Below are 20,230 nucleotides of genomic sequence, written 5' to 3'. Positions count from 1 at the left end.
GTAGAATTATTAGACCAGTGGAGCAAGTGGTATTGCCTGAATGTCTAACAATAATAGTTAAAAAACAATCACTTTCAATATGAAAAGAATTTCAAAAATTATCCTTAACATTTTGTCTTTATATATTTATTTACTTATAACATGTACTCTACCCTCTGCTTTAGATTGCTTGAAAGGCATGCTATCTTAAAAAACATGGAAGCTCAAGAGATTTTAACTGGGGAGGTCACTCATGGCCAGACTTCCAGACGACGAAGACAGGCCAGACAGAAAACAACTGATACTCAGACACAACAGAATCTTCCTGCCAAAGAGTCTCAGGTAATTAAAATCCTAAAGATTTTCAAAATAGGTAATAAATGCTATAAATTTTGGGCATTTTTGAGGCGATGAAAATTTGCACTGATTTATCGAAGTTGTTCCAGTTTTAGAGTGTACTTCCGCAGGTGTATTAGGGTTTCTTCTATTTGGGTATGTAAGCCCGCCTAGAGCATCGTTTTTGTGAAGTACAATACTTAGTTCATAAAATACCGGTCAAATTATGTTTTTTTGCAATAGAATTTTAGTGTTGTCTGTTAACACTCTTTAGCTGTATTATTCACAATGGTTGCATTTCCAGTGATTTAGTCCGGCCATGATTAAAAAAATTGTCTGTTGTGAGTAACGTGACTGATTTGCTAAATTCGGGCTGATTCAATTTTTATGCTAGGGGAAAGGAGCATCTGAGAATTTCTTTCTTTCACATAGCTGAACACAAACCTCTGCACTGCCCCGGTTTATCAAAGTTCGGTTCACTATTACCGGTTTGCTCTCGCCGGAGTCAGAAGAAAATTCATTTCATCCACTTTGTTACAGCACTATGTTACAGCACATTTCATCCACTATGTTACAGCACATTTCATCCACTATGTTACTGCACTATGTTACAGCACTATGTTACAGCACATTTCATCCACTATGTTACAGCACCATGTTACAGCACATTTCATCCACTATGTTACAGCACATTTCATCCACTATGTTACAGCACATTTCATCCACTATGTTACAGCACTATGTTACAGCACATTTCATCTCTGCACCATTAATGTGGGTTCTAAAAGTCTAACAATGGCATCATTTGAAAGCTAATGTAGAGGTTCATTGGACCTGTCCTTTGACATAATTAGTCAGTGTGGCTTAAAGCTACTTGGTATGTCAGTGCATCGTTAAATCAGTTCACCCACCTAATGCCTTATAATCCTGCAATTGCATTACACAATAACCAGACCCCTTTTATTTAACACATGAGCTCTAGTTTTACATTCCTGCCCCCCCCCCCCTCCCCCCATAGCCTTGGTAACTCTAACAACAGCGTTTGTGAAACTCTTTTGTTACTTTTTACTTTTGTTAAAAACCACTTGTTTCCCCACCCCCAATATGACGTTCAACTCTATATATCACACATGGGGAAAAAAGGCTGTAAGAAAGAAGTTCAAAGCTATGAACTCTTTTCTTGTTCCCTTTATAATATCACAATTATCAGTGTATATGGGTTCATAAAACACCTATTATCAGTGTATATGGGTTCATAAAACACCTATTATCAGTATATATGGGTTCATAAAACACCTATTATCAGTGTATATGAGTTCATAAAACACCTATTGTCAGTGTATATGGGTTCATAAAACACCTTTGTACTACACAACGTCACAGAATAAAGCAGTGTATTCCTCTGCAATTTGGATTCTGTGAGTGTCCTATTGTCATTGGTTAAGGTGAGTGGTTAACCATGTGCACTCAAGTTGCCCGTGTCGTCAGTATAAGTGAAAAAATATGTTGGCATTGTGTTGAACAAGAATGAAATAAGGAAGTATTTATATTACAGCAGTCAGATTCAAAGGTATCAGGGTGGAGGGAACTTGAGTAAACCACCGCCATTTGTTAAATCTCTTGACTGAAAGCTCTAGATGAGATAGCAAGATTTGCATTCGAGTCTGTCTTGTCATTGGTCAGGGTCATGTCAATCAAATGGAGTCAAATTAGCCAGCAAGTGTCTTAATATGTATACATACATTTAAGTATTTGAGAAAAACCACAGTGTTTTTGAAGTATTACTTGTTAAGTTACAGACAGTCCATAGAATTTGTTGAAAGATCGTCATTTACATGTGTATGCCAATAATTTCCTGTTTCAGTTTCTTCGAATCTCATCATTTATTTGAATTTCATCACTTATCTGATTCTTATCATTTATATGAATATTTCTCTGTTTCAGGATGCTTGGTTGGGTGCTGCCCCAGACTTGCCAGACACAGACAACACCAACACAGCCTTCTCTGTGAACTGCCGTGTGGATATCGTACAGATTCTGCTGTTTGCCGTGTCCCTTGTGACACGCACCTGGCAGCTCACGCTGCCCAGAGCTGTAGTGTAAGTATTTTAATCATGTGATATTTTCGTTTTATTTGTGTGATTGATGTTTTTAAGTTGGAAGTTGTAAAGTATCAGGTGGTGTCTGTATCTGTTGTAATAGTTGTCTGTTTCTCATTTGCATATTCATTAATTAATTGACCACACTGCACTTTAGAACTTCTTACTTCCCATATTTGAAGGTTGTTAGTTTTGTAGTTTGAGGTTTGAGAAATGTGGCAAAAAGTGACAGGCGAATTGCTTGACCTATTCCTGAATTGACCCAATGGGGGGTAAATTTAAACTCATAACAAGGTAAATGAAATCGTACAAAAAGCACAATCAGCATTCTGGCTTTAAGTCATGGCTGAAGTGATTGCAGAGTTCTTTTAATATGTTAGCAGTGGTTTTCCCCATACCCTGAGATCTGAATTATGACAAATTGGAGAACGAAATGTTCTTGGATACAGTATTAAATACTAACCAGATGCTCTCTGTCCACATTTCTTCAAAAGCCCTACCTGTTTTGCTGTATCTCATGTAGAACTTTGAATAGACATAAATATAAATCCTGATTTCTCATTTTCCAGTTCTACATGCACTACATGTAAATTCTTTCAAACTGGGTCACACACATGTGCTTCTCTTCTTTAGTTGAATGAGTGCTTAGGGTTTAAACGTCGTACACAACAATTTCTCAGGCGTATGATGACAAAGGAGTCCTTAGAGTGCATGTACGTGTAATGTGTCTCCTCCTTGCAGGATGGATTTCCAGCATTCTCTTATCTAGTACTGCTTCACTGAGACGGCTTATCGAAGGCAAGTAAGCCGCCCCGCCCGAGCCATTATACTGATACTTGTCAACCAGTCATTGCACAATCCCCGTAATGTTGAATGCCAAACGAGGTAGCTAGAACTTCCTCTTTTAAGGTCATAGGTGTGATCTGACCCAGGATTGACCCCGGATCTACCACCCGCGAAACGGACGCTCTACCAACTCGGTCCTGTAACTTCAACTGGAATCCTGTACTGTTGGGACAATATATCATAAATTTAAATAAAACTCATGTACTAAAGTGTAAAATATTCCATGACAAACATGACAAAGTCAGATTTTTCTGTTTTCATTTGTGGATAGGTTTATAAAATAAAGTAACTCGTAGTAATTAGAATAAAAAAATTAAAATACATCTTAGGAGACATAAACTGGAACATATTTGATTTCTGATACAGTTTATTTGCCTGGATTCTTGCAGGTTTGATGAACTACATTTCAGCAAGTTTGTGTCCCTCTATGTGCAGAAGATATTCTTCTTTGATTATCATCCTCCATTAGGCAAGATGCTTCTGGCAGCAGTTGCATCTTATGTTGGTTACCATGGAAACATAGACTTCGACAGAATTGGAGCAGGTAAGGGAATTTTTTAACATGAAAAGCCTTTCTGCTGTAAATATACTTCCTTTTTTTTCTACAAATCAAAATTTTGTAGTAATTTCCTGATATTTAATATTTGTCTAGAATTTATGTTTTGATTTAAATGTAGGATACTTTAAAAAATGTAATCATGCATAGATCATTTTCACCCTCATTTACAAGTGTTGCTGTCCATATTGAAATATTGTTATTTCATAAATATTCAGTATGGTTAGAACTGGTTTTCATTAGTTTTCTTTTCCAATTAGAATATCCACCAGACATGCCAGTATATCAACTCCGCCTTGTGTCGGCCATATTTGGTAGTCTACTTGTACCACTCACCTATCAGATTGCTGTGGAGGCGGGGCTGTCTCAGTGGGCAGGACTTTTCGCTGGAGGCATGGTTCTGTTTGGTAAGTACCAACTTTTCCTGGATTTAGCAAACCAATGCAAATCAGTTTTGTCAATGTTGTGCATTTGTTTTAAGACAGAAGTCGTCATTTCATCAAACACAACTATGAAAAAGAAATGTTCATCTTTTATGGCCAATATTGATTGGAAAAATTGGAAGGATAAAAATAGTACCGTCAAATCGTCCAAAAGCAAAATGATCCAAGAGAAATCAGTCTGTGGAAATTGGTAAAATCACAAAAGATGTACGTGTCGAGTCTTTTCATTCAAGGTATGTAACCATATCATACTTATTGTGTAGTCTGCTTGGTGGTCTTAGACTTTAAGTCAAAACTTCAGTTGTTAATATTGGAATGTTCCTTTACTCTATTTTAGCTGAAATTTGGTTTACGATGACTTAGCCAGAATTTACGTTGTTAAGCAATATTGTGATTTTATTACCTAAGAAATAACAATAGGCCTAAGATTGCTTCATGATCCTGGGGCCTGCTCTTGAAGTGAAATAACCTATGGTTTTTAACAACTGAGGACAAACATTCAACCTAAGGTGTACAGGTGCACACATATGTATTTGTTAGCCTATTATGAGTACTGTAATTCTTCAACCTTTTCACATGTTTGCAAGGTGTTTATTCAAGCATATTCTGAAGGCATTATTCTGTGCAGAATGGTGGAAATTGGCCTGACATTGGCCAATCGAACCACTGTAATTTTTTTGTATAAATTGGAATTATAAATTTCTCTTCCATATGCAGAAATATTGATGAAATACTGTAGGATATACTGTGCCAGAGTGGGGTGTCATGTCTGATGTCTTCAGCATGACATTTCAATGATGAAGCACTATAAACAATGTACATATTGGGACTAGCCTCTTACTACACACGTTGATGTTAACTTTGAAGGTTGTTTTAAACCTTTGTCAAGCAACCTTACCATGAAGTGATTGTGAAATGTTAACCTGATGTGACTGTTTTATACCTTCCAGATAATGGTCTGCTGACTCAGTCACGGTTCATCCTCCTGGACTCTGCCCTGTTTTTCTTCATACTGATGTCTTTGCTGGGGCTGCTGAAGTTCAGGAGATGCTACAACAGGTACAGAGTGCCAAGCAGTGATGGATATTGCCTTGGAGACGTTCAGTACATGTAGTTGATTCTGAAAATTATTTGTGGGCTGTGGTAGATTTGAAGTTATTGCATTTAGTATATCTTTGTTTTAGTTATGCTGTACGATGCCTGCATATATATGTCCATGAGGTTAATGTCTGAAATACTTCAAATGAGAAATGCTCTCCGGCTGTATGTGGGAAGGTCTGTCAGCAACCTGCGCATGGTTGTGGGTTTTCCCCAGGCTCTGCCCGGTTTCCTCCCACCATAATGGTGGCCGCCATCGTATAAGTGAAATATTCTTGAGTATGGCGTAAAACACCAATCAAATAAATAAATAAATAAATAAATCAAATGAGAACAAACAAAAAAAAAGAAATGAAATGAAAAAGTTCCTCTTTTTTTCTTTCGTACCACTTTAATAGTGTTGTTATCTTGTAGAAACGCCATCTGTTGTAACTTTTGACAAAGCCTACAAAAACCTTGCAGGAGAATTAAGAAGATCAGTGTTTGTGACAAAGAATAAAGGATTTCAAGGGTGCCGTGTTGGCTTCATACGCAGAAGATAGTTGTGGAATGGGGTAACTCTCATCAAACAGTGCAGTTGTGAGAGTTACAGAGAGGTACAGCTCCAAATGTGTCAGATTAACAGTACGGAACACTTACTGCCGTTCACTGACCACAATAGGGGTAAATATTCCTTACTGTCAATCCGACACATTTGGGGCTCTCTGTAACTCTCACAATTGTGTTGCTCGATGAGAATTACACCACTCCAAAACTGACACAGGAAACATTTACATGCATAAGAAGCTTACGCATTATGTATAGAAATTCCAGGTCTGATAGAAAGCAGAGAATATCCATCAGGAAAGATAACTGTTCCTGTTAACATGAATACAGATGTGAAGGACTTTCTGGTTGTTTTCACAATCAGCCCTCCACCAGAGCATTTATATTGTGTATTCCGGTTCTTTCAGACCATTTTCAGTGAGATGGTTTGTGTGGCTCATCTTGACGGGTGCCTCATTAGGATTTGCTGTAAGGTTAGTACTGGCAGAGAATTTCATTGTGTTGATAGTGCCTACTATCTGCTGGTAATTGTATCTCAGTATTTATGACTGAAATATTGGTAAGATCATTTTTCCTCTGTTAGGATTGTTTAAAGATACAAAATTCTAAATGAAGACAAATGGTCTGTAAATGAAGATCTCAGTGTCAAGCTACTAGCACACCACTAGATCTCCTCAAGCACACCACAAGCACACCATCAGAACACCTCTGAAACACCCCTAGCACACCCCTAGCAGACCTCTAGCACACCACTAGCACACCTCTAGAACTCCTCTAGAACTCCACTAGAATACTAATAGAACACTAGCGCGCCTCTGGTACACTTGTGACAACCTTCTATCATTCCACTTCTACTGTTTTTATGATGCATGCAAATAGAGTGCTACAGGTGAATTTATTAGTTGGTTTCTAAAGCTGTGGAAAACATTAACGTGCATCCATTGTTTGAGTGACGTAATTTAAACACAACTGTTACAGCAAATATCAGCCTACTGTTCAGCATATCAATGTCTTTTTGCACACAGTTAAATCAATTAAGCATATCAAAAGTTTTGAGAGTACAGAAATGCCTTTTATATTTATTAAATTCAGCATTTTCATATTTCAGCACCAAGTATGTGGGATTTTTTACGGCGCTGATTGTCATATATGTGATAGCAAAAGATTTCTGGGAGATGCTTGCGTACAAAGATATATCAGATGTAAGTAAAGTGGTACCATATATGTACAAATGGGCGTGTCACAGACGGGCTACACAAAACGGTCCAAATTGCTGTAGAACACATTGTTTCTACTTTGATGCTAACAGTGCTTGTGTACTATTAGTAGGTGTTCAGTTGTGAGGTAACAAGGGAAAGAACAAAAAGGCTCATATCTTTGGATAAGAGGAAGTTTTACGAGTTCTCAGTTAGTGAATCTGTGCATTAGAATGGTCAGTTATCCCTTTAGCTTGTTGAGAGATTATGTCGACCATCTGTCTGTCAATCGTTCAGTCTAACTTTGAATTTGTACGTCTTCAACTTGGTTTATTGTAATAACTTGATTGTTGTTTTATGCTGTTTGTAAGTTTTCAGATTTACTATGTATTCTTATGTTTAAAATGGATTTATTCATTTGTTTGATTGGAGTTTTACGTCCTCCTCAAGAATGTTTCACTTATACGATGTCAGCCAGCATTATGGTGGAAGGAAACCGGGCAAAACCCTGGGGAAATCCGCTACCATCCACAGGTTGCTTAAAGACGTTCTCACATGCAGCCAGAGAGGAAGTCAGCATGAGCTGGATTTGAACTCACTGCGACCGGATTGGTGAAAGATTCCTGGGTTATTGCACCATGCTGTTTAAACTTGAGTCATTTAATTTAGGTTGTGGTTTGCCTTGGAACACAATACTATCACCATTTAAAGCATGAGATAACATGCAAACTGGAGAACTTACTGCGTGTTTGTCTCATTATTTTAACATTGGTCAAATAAAAACAGCAATGTCATCTGTCAACATTATCTATGTGTTGGTGTTTAATCTCTTTTCAGGTGTGCCTCTTAGAACACCTTTGTGCCAGAGCAGGTGCTCTCATCGTTTTACCTGCCATCATTTACCTGTCCGTCTTTTATGTTCATCTGTGTACGTTAACAAGGGCAGGCCCTCATGACAACATTATGAGTAGTGCCTTCCAGGCCAGTTTGGAGGTATGTAGCTAGGCTATTCTTATGTTCACGCCATTGACATGAAGTTATATACTCGCCTTGTTTAGATTGTTTGTGTGGAAAAGGTGGGCCTCAGAGATCTAGTGGTTACTTTGCTAGTGCAGCACAATAACCCAGGAGCCTCTCGCTCTGTGAGATTAAGTCAGGCTCTTACTGGCTTCCTCTCCGGCTACACGTGGGAAGATCCCCCAGCTATTTATTTATAAATAGTCTTATGAAGACTTAAGTTAAAGTCAAACACAGCCGCTATTAAAGTGTTGTGCTTTAGAAATTGCTTTGGAACTGTAGTAAAATTTACCAACCACAGTCTGAGATGTTTCCTGCCCTGAGTTTGGCTTTTTAAGCACTTGCAGTTCATGACTTAAGACTGAGGCTTTTTGATACATATAAGCAGTGTATTATGGGTGTGTTTCAGGGAGGTTTAGCAGCCATCACCAAAGGCCAGCCCCTACAGGTGTCGTACGGCTCGCAGATCACCCTGCGTCACACGTACGGCCGCCCCTGCTGGCTGCACTCTCACACTCACGTCTACCCTATCCGTTACCCTGACAACCGTGGCAGCAGTCACCAGCAGCAGGTCACGTGCTACAGCTTCAAGGACATTCAGAACTGGTGGATCGTCAAACATCCAAACAGGTGAGATATGTATTTGTTCTAACCGCTTGCCTTTCCATTGCTGAGACCCCAGAGGCATCAGGCCTTGATCGTGGAATTTATGGTTTGCCTGTATAACTCTCACTGCTTTTGGAATCTTGGTGACAATAAGCGGACTACAGTACTAGGGTATTGAAAAACGGCCACATGTCTGCCACCAATATAGCATGCTTTTCTGTTTGCCTCATAAGAAGTTTGTCAGTAACTTGCCAAAGGTTGGTGGTTTCCCCCAAGCACTCTGAATTCCTTGACCCATAAAATTCATTGCCATCACCTAAGTTAAAAATTATTGGTGTGGCTTAAGCAGCAATCAAGTAAATAAACGTTTCTGCTCTTACGTACTTTCATAATTTATACGTACACAGAGACATTTGGTATAATACTGTTATGATATATATGCTTTTTTTATCAACGTTTTGATAACGCACCAGGAATAAAACAACATTAGATGGAATTTTTCAGTCTAATAATTGCAGTGTCATAAAAAAAAAACATTTTCCATTTTGCCTAATGTCATTATGGTACTTACATTTATGAAGATGAAATACACCAGACCAAAATCCTTTATGCGCTGTTCATTGTACATGTATGTCAGATCATGACTTTTTCACTTCTACAATGATGGTACATTTTATGCTGCAGTATCATGAATTGCTAATCTTTGAAGTACATTGTACTCGCAAATTTGTCCTGATGTTTTACTGTATTATATCCTTTGGGAATATATTTCCTTATATATTTTTCTGACTGCAGGGATACGATTACAATAGAAGGAACACCTCGGCCTGTCAGACATGGAGACTTGATACAGCTGGTGCATGGCATAACACGCAGAGCCCTCAATAGGTAAGACATAAGTTACAGTTGCGCCAGGAAAAACTGGTGGATCAAGGTTGGCTTGGACATTTACACTAGTGAAAAAAAAGGCGACCTAAATTAAGCTGGCTCTATTTAGGATAGCTTTTTCTGATCCACCAATTTTTAGCTCGCCTGTAAATAGAAGAAACGTAGCTTCTGTCCAATAACAGGGAAAACAATGTTAAGCAAAATGTTACATGTTTGCACACATGTAAAGCACTATAACACAAGGGGATATTTCCTTGTTGACATGGTGTGTGCATATTAAATACCGTAAATTACCAAATTCCTGACTTATTGTATAGTGTATTAGAATCGAACTTAAACGAAATATTAGGGGTGGTATCTCAAAAAGTACAGCATGTATTGAGGTGAAGTTTTACATTGACAAAAGCACAATGGCGCTCAGGAGATGTTCCGTCACTGATGCTCCAAGTATTGGCCTGAATTAAAACGGCTCGGTTTAGTCCACAATTTTTGTTTGCACAAATGCAAAATGACAAATTGCTGACTCAGATTAATACTCGTTAAACCTCAATCGCTCACTCACTCAGATTCATGCTAATTCCCGATGTGACAGGCGCAAGTTCACACCTCTTGTGGGCCAATTAAAAAATACAAGTAGCCATACATTGGTGAACCCAAGTACAGCGGTCAGGTTTTCTTGACTCATGTTATTGGATGGTTTTAGTCATGATGTAGCCGCCCCGCTCAGCCCGCAGTGTCAGGAGGTCAGCTGTTACATTGACTACAACGTCTCCATGCCCGCTCAGTACCTGTGGAAAGTTGTAAGTATGAACACAATAAAGCGAAAAAAAAAAAACACATACATTATGGTGTTTCAACTAAAGTAACTTGAGGCAAAAGTGTCTGGCTGACTTGTGGGAGGGTACAGGTATGATGTTAGAAACTTTTTGGCATGGCGTGTTCTGTGTGTGGATCCCTCACTGGTTCATGTTGCTGAACAGAGGCCAGTTGATCAAAAGTGTACTAAAAGTTAAGGTTGGCTGGTAATACCAGTTGTGTTCGCAAACAAAACTAAATGGACTTGATTATTTCAGTGACACAGTGGTTAGAGCATCCAAGTCAGGAGACCTGGGATCAAATCTGGGTCGGGCCACACCAAAGACTTTAAAAATGTTACTTTTTGCTGCCTCTCTTGACACTCAGCACTGAAAGGTTAGAGCAAAGAAACAGGACTGGTTGGTTTGGTGTCGGTATAATGTGACTGGGTGAGGTGTCATGTGTGGTGTCTTCAGCATGATATTTCAGTGGCGGCAGCACTTTGGCGGCACCTAATGACTCCTTGTGGTCATGAAAACTTGAGTATGATGTAAAACCCAAGCATATATGTACCAATTGGACTTAGTTTGGATTAAAATTAATAACAGGTTGTTGATACACCTGGGCCCTGTTGTTTTTGTAACAATCTATCAACTTGGGGTCACTGCTTCAACTGTGTCCTTAAGTCAGGAGGTACCTGGGTGGGGGCGGGGTTTACACTGGGCAATCCGTTTTCTTCCTCCAATAAATCTGATCACCCCCTCCTTCCCCATTGTAAGAGTGGGTAAATCTTTGAGCAGTGAAATAAGTAAATAAAATGCATAGTAAGAATTCAGGAGAATCTGCCCTAGAGATCTTGGGTACCACGTATAAATACAGCAAATGCATTGATGTTCAAATCTGCACAGTGGTATTCCACCAGTTTACATGTGCCTTAACTGCTGTAGCACTTCTTACTTTCTACGGGTTGAAGAATGTTTGAGGCCTTTGATCAATGTCATCACAGAATAAGCTTTTCTCTAAGTTTACAGAGGGCTGGAAATATTATGAAGATTTCAAAATTAATGCTGTTTTGCTGGATTTCTGGTCAGGAAAGTATGGTAGTTAAAACAAGCACTGGTATGACTGGTATATGATTTTACATGAACTGTGTAAAAGTTTGGAGACGGTTCAGCTAAGAACAGGAGTCAAGGATGAGCTAAGATCAAGGACTAAGGGTCAGCTAAGATCAAGGGTCAGGGGTCAGCTAACATCAAGTATCAAGGGTTAGCTAAGATGAAGAGTCAGGGGTAAGCTAATATCAAGAGTCAAGGGTCAGCCAAGACCAAGGACCAAAGGTCAGCTAAGATCAAGCATCTAGCTTTACCTAAGTTTAGGGATCAAGGGTTAGATAAGGTCAAGGGTCAGGGGTCAGCTAACATCAAGTTTCAAGGGTTAGAAAAGGTCAAGGGTCAGGGGTAAGCTAATATCAAAGGTCAAGGGTCAGCTAAGATCAAGCATCAGGGTTTAGCTAAGATTAAGGATCAAGGGTTAACTAAGATCAAGGGTCAAGCATCACCTAAGACTAAGGACCAATATAGTTCTGTATTTTCCCATGACATTGTGTCCTTAAGTTTTTCGCCTGATTATAGACCAGGAACAGTTTTTTATTCAAATGATATTCATGTGTGAACTGGCTTTATAAATTGGACCCAACTCACAACATTTGACTGTAAACAATTTTGTGCATGTGCATAAACTGAGACATCACTGAAAAGGTGCTTTTGAATGCGTATCACAGAGCGTTTTGATTTATTTATTTATTTACTTGATTGGTGTTTGATGCTGTACTCAAGAGTGTTTCACTTATACGATGGCAGCCAGCATTATGATAGGAGGAAGCCGAGCATAGCCCAGGGAAACCCACAACCATCCACACAATGCGTCGCTCTGTGTACATGTAATTGTCTAATGCTTGTATTTCTAGGACATTGTAAATCGTGCAGATGACAGGGAGGTTTGGCAGACAATAAAGAGCAATGTACGTCTTGTACATGCCAACACGTCTTATGCTCTTAAGGTGAGTGGCATATCTGTGGCATGTTGACAGCTGTTCGTGAAACTGTATTCTATCATACTTCAGATTTTCCTACCATGGTGCACACAATGCTGATTGTCAAAACGTCTTAAGTGAGAGATGCAGGTATCAAAACATACTCCCAGCTGACAATATTTGTTTTTTTCTGTTCAGATTGGTACTCATATAGGCATGGCTTATTTCACCCATGTAGGAAACCTTCAGAAAAAGGTTGACTGCTGTGAACCTCCATGGCCTGTCTGTTTAATCCTTGTCAATGATTGGTTTCTAAGAGCACCAGACTGTTAAAATCCCAATGTGTTCATCCCAAAAGTAAACATATCCATACTTCATCAACTTCATCTTTTCTGCTAATTTCAAATTTACAAAATGCCCACTGTCTTCGATCTGTCAGGATTTTGGCTATGCGGATATCCTGGTTCCTGGGCCATGGGAATGCAAATGATAGGAATGCGTGATCCAGGAACCTTGATATGTGCAACAGATGAAAAGTTTTGTGTAATTTGGTGTTTACATTATAATTTAATTTCAGTCTAGGGGCCTCCGTGGCTCAGTCGGTTAAAGCGCTAGCGCAGCGTAATGACCCAGGAGTCTCTCACCAATGCGGTCGCTGTGAGTTCAAGTCCAGCTCATGCTGGCTTCCTCTCCGGCCGTATGTGAGAAGGTTTGTCAGCAACCTGCGGATGGTCGTGGTTTTCCCCCGGGCTCTGCCCGGTTTCCACCCACCATAATGCTGGCCGCCGTCGTATAAGCGAAATATTCTTGAGTACGGCGTAAAACACCAATCAAAAAAAAAAAATTTCAGTCTAAACATGCTCCTGAACTGTTTTATTAATTAAGCACAGAGAACTGGGCATTCATCCACTCTGTTTTATTTATTTATTTGATTGGTATTTTATGCTGTACTCAAGAATATTTCACTTATACGACGCCGGCCAGCAATATGGTGGGCAGAATCCAGGCAGAGCCCAGGGGAAACCCACGACCATCCACAGTTATATAGTCTGTTGTAGTTGTACTGATTTATACAACAACATAGCATGTCACATTGTGGCGCGCTAAAAAGGCGCACAGTTCGAGGAATGTTTGTAGAATTTTTGGTGTATTTTTTGGATTTCAGGTGAGTTGGAAGCAGTTACCTGAGTGGGGATTCAACCAGCTGGAGGTAGTCACTGATAAACACATCAATCAGCAGGACACTGTCTGGAATGTGGAGGAACATCGGTATACAACTAGTGAGTCGCTCGGTAATTTCTAATGTACCTACTCCGCAAGGCTCAATGCTCACCTCAGTGAGATGTTTCTTTGTTGGAGGAGCCATGTTGATGATAACATTCAACTGCGCAGAAGAACATTCACGGAGGTGACCAATTATTTTTCCACCAAGTGTATGTACATTTAGTGTGTGTCTCACTTGAATGAGAATGTACCAGTGGTTTATCCCAGGCAACTGTTGTTTTTACACCCATAGAACTGATCACTCTGATGTATTCAGGTGAAATTTTTTTTATATTAAACACCAGTGAAATAAATCTCAAGCCCAATGTTTTGCTCTAAACTGATTAATATTGTTATTAACATGATGTGGGACATTGATCTATTTGTTGTTTAACACACAGTACTGGTATGAGAATTTTGTTGAGACTGGTTGAAGAATAAGGCTAAAAGACTAAAAATTCCAAACGATTTAAAATATTCAGCCCTTATGTGTTGATCGTCTTTCCCCAGCTGAATCAGAAGACCCAGCCAAAGAGCTGAGCAAAGCCCCGCTAATCCCTCTCCAGCCTACACAGTTGTCCTTCTGGGAGAAGTTTTGGGAAGTACAGGTAGGTGTCGCCACCTGTAATGTAGAGGGACATTATTTCTGATGGGGTTTTTCCTCAAGTGACTTATGGACTCTAGGGACACCGTACTGAGTTCTCTTGTACATACACATAGATCTGATGGTTAGATAGATTGGGTACTGTGTTCACGGGCTACATGTAGTTTGATGTTGAACTGTATGGAAAATTGTTTTCTGTGAACAAACCTTCACAAGTTTTGTGTTCTTTGTCAGAAAGTGTTAGTGAAGTAGAATATGGATATCAGTTTGAAAAAAAAGAACCCTTGTAAAATGATTTGACTTCAGTAAAAAACAGTTTATGCTTTATTACAGCTAAAGATGGAGCAGTCTTGTTCTAATGGTTGCCTGTCAGTCGCTGTTCTGTTTCTGTTCCGAGAGCTTTGGTCACAATAAACGTGCTCTGCCCGGTTTCCACCCACCATAATGCTGGCCGCCGTCATATAAGTGAAATATTCTTGAGTATGGCGTTAAATACCAATCAAATAAATAAATAAATTGATTGTTGTTTCACGCCATACTTAAGAATATTTCACTTATACGATGGTGGCACTTGTGAGAAAGTTTGTCAGTAACTTTGCCAAAGGTCAGTGGTTTCCCTGGGCACTCTGGTTTCCTCCATCCATAAATGTGAAAATTGATATGGTGCTAAGCAACAGTCAAATACATAAATAAATATTTCAGCTTAAGATGATCCAACCTCGCCCTGGAGATGCAGATGCGATTAGTGAACACAAGTACAGCTCATCCCCCTTGGAATGGCCGCTGATGACGCGTAACATTGCATACTGGTTAAGTCCAACCAGTAACGTGAGTATAACTGGACACTGATAGCGTGTGTAAAATGGCATATATGGCTTAGGAATAAAGACAACAGATAATTAATGAAGAAGCGAGGAAACAGACCTAAAACAGCTACAACCATTTTTTTTTGTACCTGCTAACTCAGTATTAAAACCAATTTTTAATCTGGAATTCTTACAAGGCGTCCGCTTTTGGGAGTGGTAGATCCAGGATCAATCAAGGGGCGAGAGAGACTTTAAAAGAGGAAGCTGTAACTTCCTCGCTTGGCGTTCAGCATGAAGGGGATAGTGCAACGACTGGTTGACCCCTATCAGTATAATGGCTCGGACGGGGCGGCATATATGCCTTCGGTAAGCTGTCTCAGTGAAGCAGCACTAGATAAAAGAGCGGTGGAAATCCGTCCTGCGACAAGGAGGCACATTACATACACCCTAAGGATTCCTTCGTCGTCATATGACTGAAAAATTGTTGAGTACGACGTTAAACCCCAAGCACTGATTCCCTCTTACAAGGCCATAGGATGCGTGCCATGTTTAATCAGTATTGATAACATGTCAGAACTTTTGATTTTCTCAAATTATGCTCCTTTGCTTGCTTTGAACTGCAGTGTCTCAGTTACACATATGCAGCATCTCAAAGACAGAAAGTTACGCATTTTACACTTCAAGTTGGATACTTTATTTGTGTATGCTCAGATACCTGAATATTTCCTTTGAATTTTCGCTACAGGCTCAGGTCCACTTTCTGGGAAACCCGGCAGTTTGGTACACAGTAGCCGTAGCTTTGTTTCTTTACTTGGCCATTCTTACCTTCTATCTACTAAGACAAAGAAGAGCTGTCTATGATATACCGAAAAGTAAGTTGCTAATTCTCCAACAGTAAGAAGTTCAGGATATTTGAAAATCTCATGATTTACCAATGTCTTGATCTTATAGAAACTTCTAGATACCCAACAGGAACATTTCAACCAAAATGGAACATTTTTGAAGACAAAAGTATGTATCATAAAGTATTCCTTTTGGTTCCGAAACTTACACTTTCCTTGTGGGATATCATCCTACCTTGCAAACAAATGTCAGAACACTTTTCTGAGATCAGTAAAACTCCCAGAATCTAGAAAAGATAAGCAACTTAGTCATTGACAAAAGGTTAGGTGATTTAGGGTAGTTGTGACCAGAGTTGCCAATTAAACTCTTCTACAACGGAGTAACAGCCTCATAAGAGAGAAATCCAAGTTCAATCCTGAGGCAAGTCATGCTGTTAGATTTTCTAAAATTGCAGTTTCTAGTACATCTGTACATCTGTCTCTCCTTATAACATGCTTCATAACAATGCATGCTTTAATATAATATGGAAACAAAGTTTTCATAAAATTGTTGATGCAAACATCTATACATACTTTCTGTGAAGAATACCTTCAGGGGCTCATTCCAGGAAGCCATTTCTGACTTAAGCCAGTATTTGAAATACGATCTTCAAGCTTATTTTTGAGCTTTAGGAATTTTCTCCACCTCATAAATGGTATTTGTAGACAAATGTGTCCAAATTTCAACTTTCAGTTCCAAAAACTAAGAGTTTGTAAATTCTGCTGGAATCGTCTGTAGGTTTTGTTAATGCTTTGCACTCCGAAACTTAGTTATCATGTAATTATTAAATGAAAATCATTATATTATGCTAATTTGGCTTAATACTACATGTATGTCTGAAAACAGTCTATATTATGTATGTCACAGGCTTAGTAGCTAACAAACTTTGCACAACACTTAGTGTAAGGGGATTGGTCAGCCTGGTGTCCGCATACTATGACTGGGTGGGTGGGGGGGCCTACATGGCTCAGTTGGTTAGCACGCTAGTGCAGCATAATAACCCAGGAGCCTCTCACCAATGTGGTCGCTGTGAGTTCAAGTCCAGCTCATGCTACCTTCCTCTCAGGCCGTAAGTGGAAAGGTCTGTCAACAACCTGCGGGTGGTCGTGAGTTTCCCCTGGGCTCTGCCCAGTTTTTCTCTCAACATAATGCTGGCCACCGTCATATTAGGGAAATATTATTCTTGAGTACGGCATAAAACACCAATCAAATAAATGACTGGGTGGGACACCAAGTCCTTTGTCTTTAACATGGTGTTCCAGTGAGGCAGCATTATGAATATGAATTGACATTAAGACCAGACTGTTACAAAGAGACTGTTATGACTGAAATATTCTTGAAATTGATGTTAAATATCAAGCAAACAATGACTCTCCAGTTTGTTTGGAATGAAAACCCCATTTTTCAGTTAAGCCTTTCATTTATAAGAGACCACTATGTTGGAGTGCTCAGAAATACTGGAGCATTTAAACCAGCAGTAGTTGAGACCCCATTAATAATTGAGTCCCCATTAATAAAGTCACCATTAATAATTGAGTCCCCATTAATAATTGAGTCCCCATTAATAGTTCAGTCACCAGCAATATCAGAGTCATGAAGAATTTCTGAATCATCAGCCTTTGTGTTTTTATAGAGGAATGGTCCCGGTTTGTATTTGCTGGGGAGATCTTTCTGGGTGGATATTTCCTGCATTACCTCCCTTTCTTCCTGTGTGACAGCACATTGTTCTTGTACAACTATCTGCCAGCGTTACTTTACGGGATTTTGCTGGCGGCCGCCTTGGTGGACCACTTCATCCGAGTCACCACAGGGTAAGTCCCAGAACTCATCCCAAAAGAAATCAACAGTCATTGTATAGTTTCTATGAAAAAATTCAAATTTGAATCACAATGTCCCTCGTTTTAATTGGTAGAGCGAATTGAGCAACGTCTTGCCATTTTGGACCAGACACCGGGCAGATTTAGTGAATTTCCATCGTCTTGCCATTTTGGACCAGACACCAGGCAGATTTAGTGAATTTCCATTGTGTTGCCATTTTGGACCAGACACCGGGCAGATTTAGTGAATTTCCAACGTCTTGCCATTTTGGACCAGACACCGGGCAGATTTAGTGAATTTCCAACGTCTTGCCATTTTGGGCCAGACACCGGGCAGATTTAGTGAATTTCAGATTTCGTTTCCCTCATCATACTAATAATGTTCTGATTACCAAAAAATGTGTTGAATCTCATCCAGATGGCCATAAAAACCACAGCACAAATTGTGTGGTGCATCAAGCTGACAATGAAAGCATATGTACATGTAAGGTCATCCCAGTTTGATTTTGAACCAGTGTTTTGTTGAAACTTGTAAAATTTTGGGGCCAGTATTTCATTTGAAAGTATGTTGGAGTATCATCATGGAGAAAGTAGCAGGGCCTGAAGATCTCAATTCGTCCAGAAAAAAAATGCAAATGCATTAATTTCTTTTTCCATGTTTTCCAATCATGTGCTTCTTGGAAGTTTTTAATTATCATGTCTTTCTTGTTGTTGTAGGATTGCTGCCTTCAGACCATGCAGTGTCGTTGTCATGACGACCCTCTCTGCCATTGTGATCTGGAGTTTCTGTCAACTTTCCGTGTTCACGTACGGCTCAACACAGCTCAGCCCTAATGAGATCAAACAGCTACAGTGGCTGGAATCCTGGGACTTCATTGTTCATAAACCCTAGTCATGTTACTGCTTGTTGGAGATCTGAATCCTGGGACTTCATCAGTCATAAGGTATAGGCATGCTATTGAAGGAAACTTGAATTCTGGGACTTCTTCGTTCATAAACCCTAGTCATGTTACTACTTGTTGGGGATCTGAATCCTGGGACTTCATCAGTCATAAGGTATAGGCATGCTATTGAAGGAAACTTGAATTCTGGGACTTCTTCGTTCATAAACCCTAGTCGTGGTACTGGTTGTAAGAAACCTGAATCCTGGGACTTCATCAGTCATAAGGTATAGGCATGCTATTGAAGGAAACTTGAATTCTGGGACTTCTTCGTTCATAAACCCTAGTCATGTTACTACTTGTTGGGGATCTGAATCCTGGGACTTCATCAGTCATAAGGTATAGGCATGCTATTGAAGGAAACTTGAATTCTGGGACTTCTTCGTTCATAAACCCTAGTCGTGGTACTGGTTGTAAGAAACCTGAATCCTGGGACTTCATCAGTCATAAGGTATAGGCATGCTATTGAAGGAAACTTGAATTCTGGGACTTCTTCGTTCATAAACCCTAGTCGTGGTACTGGTTGTAAGAAACCTGAATCCTGGGACTTCATCGTTCATAAGCTCATGCTACTGAAGAAAACTTGAATTCTGGCACTTCATTGTTCAGAAGCCTTAGTCATTCCACTAATTGTAGGAAAATTTTTTTTCATGTAAGAGTGTCTCTCCATTGAATTTTAATTACCATGCTCAAGACTGGTCAGAGTTTGTTGACAAAGAAAAATTGTAGTTCTGGTATAAAATTAAATTTTTAGCTTTTAACATTGTTGCAAGAAAATGATGTTTGGGTTAAATTTGAAAGTTACTAGTCATAAGTGATATTCTGGGCTTGCAGTTAAATTACTCTTTGTTTGTAATAATAATCGTGCAATCTTAATATTTGCTCAACACAAATTTGTAATGTAATGAGAGGAGATACAAGTATTGAGTCATTATGACATGTGTCATGAATGTTTTATGGACATATCTGTGATGTTTGTAAGGGATTACTGTGTATCTGTATTGTCACCACTCATACCTCATCGAACCGTAAACTGTTGTAAACACCTTGAGAACACTGTTAATGTGCCTGTCAGAGTCATTCCCCAGTCAAGCATATACATACTGAATGACCATAAATTTCGTCCATCACTAAGTTGCCCATTTTCCCTGATGCTGACAGTTCTGTTGATTTTAGAAAGATGTTTTGAGGTTTGCTTGGAACATGGGATGATATTCTACTGGAAAATTGTAAATATGTTGTTACATTTATTTGCTTCTAAAAATGCACTTTGTGGTTGAAATTTTTGGTTATTTAGGACAGGTGTGAATAGCTACAGATATCAGATTGGATATAATGTCAAGAAAAGGCTGGGAACATGACTACCTACATGAACAGTGTTTAGCCAATCACAAAATTAAGGTCATTTCTTTCTATGGGTTGTTTTTAGATCCAACTTCATAAAGCCTCCCTATACTTAATATCTTACATTTATGTGTAA

At 39.3% G+C, this 20,230-nt stretch overlaps 1 protein-coding gene across 1 annotated transcript; it reads left to right on the top strand.

The window, feature by feature from the left end:
* The first annotated feature begins 1,419 nt into the window (after positions 1-1,419).
* LOC135477107 (protein O-mannosyl-transferase 1-like) lies at positions 1,420-19,731 on the top strand. The gene is made up of 18 exons (XM_064757260.1): positions 1,420-1,461; positions 2,260-2,414; positions 3,650-3,804; positions 4,077-4,223; positions 5,210-5,318; positions 6,311-6,376; positions 7,012-7,105; positions 7,937-8,092; positions 8,526-8,746; positions 9,518-9,610; positions 10,314-10,410; positions 12,372-12,464; positions 13,603-13,717; positions 14,211-14,308; positions 15,007-15,132; positions 15,856-15,982; positions 17,626-17,803; positions 18,527-19,731. Exons 1-18 carry the CDS (start codon positions 1,420-1,422, stop codon positions 18,699-18,701), a joined length of 2,247 nt encoding a protein of 748 aa, XP_064613330.1. The 3' UTR covers positions 18,702-19,731.
* Positions 19,732-20,230: the final 499 nt, after the last annotated feature.

Source organism: Liolophura sinensis, chromosome 10 (assembly GCF_032854445.1).
Source record: "Liolophura sinensis isolate JHLJ2023 chromosome 10, CUHK_Ljap_v2, whole genome shotgun sequence".
Classification (NCBI taxonomy): Eukaryota; Metazoa; Mollusca; class Polyplacophora; order Chitonida; family Chitonidae; genus Liolophura; species Liolophura sinensis.
This window is presented reverse-complemented; position numbering and strand designations above follow the sequence as displayed.

Bases quoted from the DNA above. Each gene is read 5' to 3' on its own strand.
- LOC135477107 (XM_064757260.1), top strand. From the start codon at position 1,420: ATGACGTTCAACTCTATATATCACACATGGGGAAAAAAGGCT. The intron at 10,411-12,371 runs GTAAGTATGAAC...TTGTATTTCTAG, and splicing joins CTCAGTACCTGTGGAAAGTT to GACATTGTAAATCGTGCAGA. The intron at 13,718-14,210 runs GTGAGTCGCTCG...GTCTTTCCCCAG, and splicing joins GGAACATCGGTATACAACTA to CTGAATCAGAAGACCCAGCC.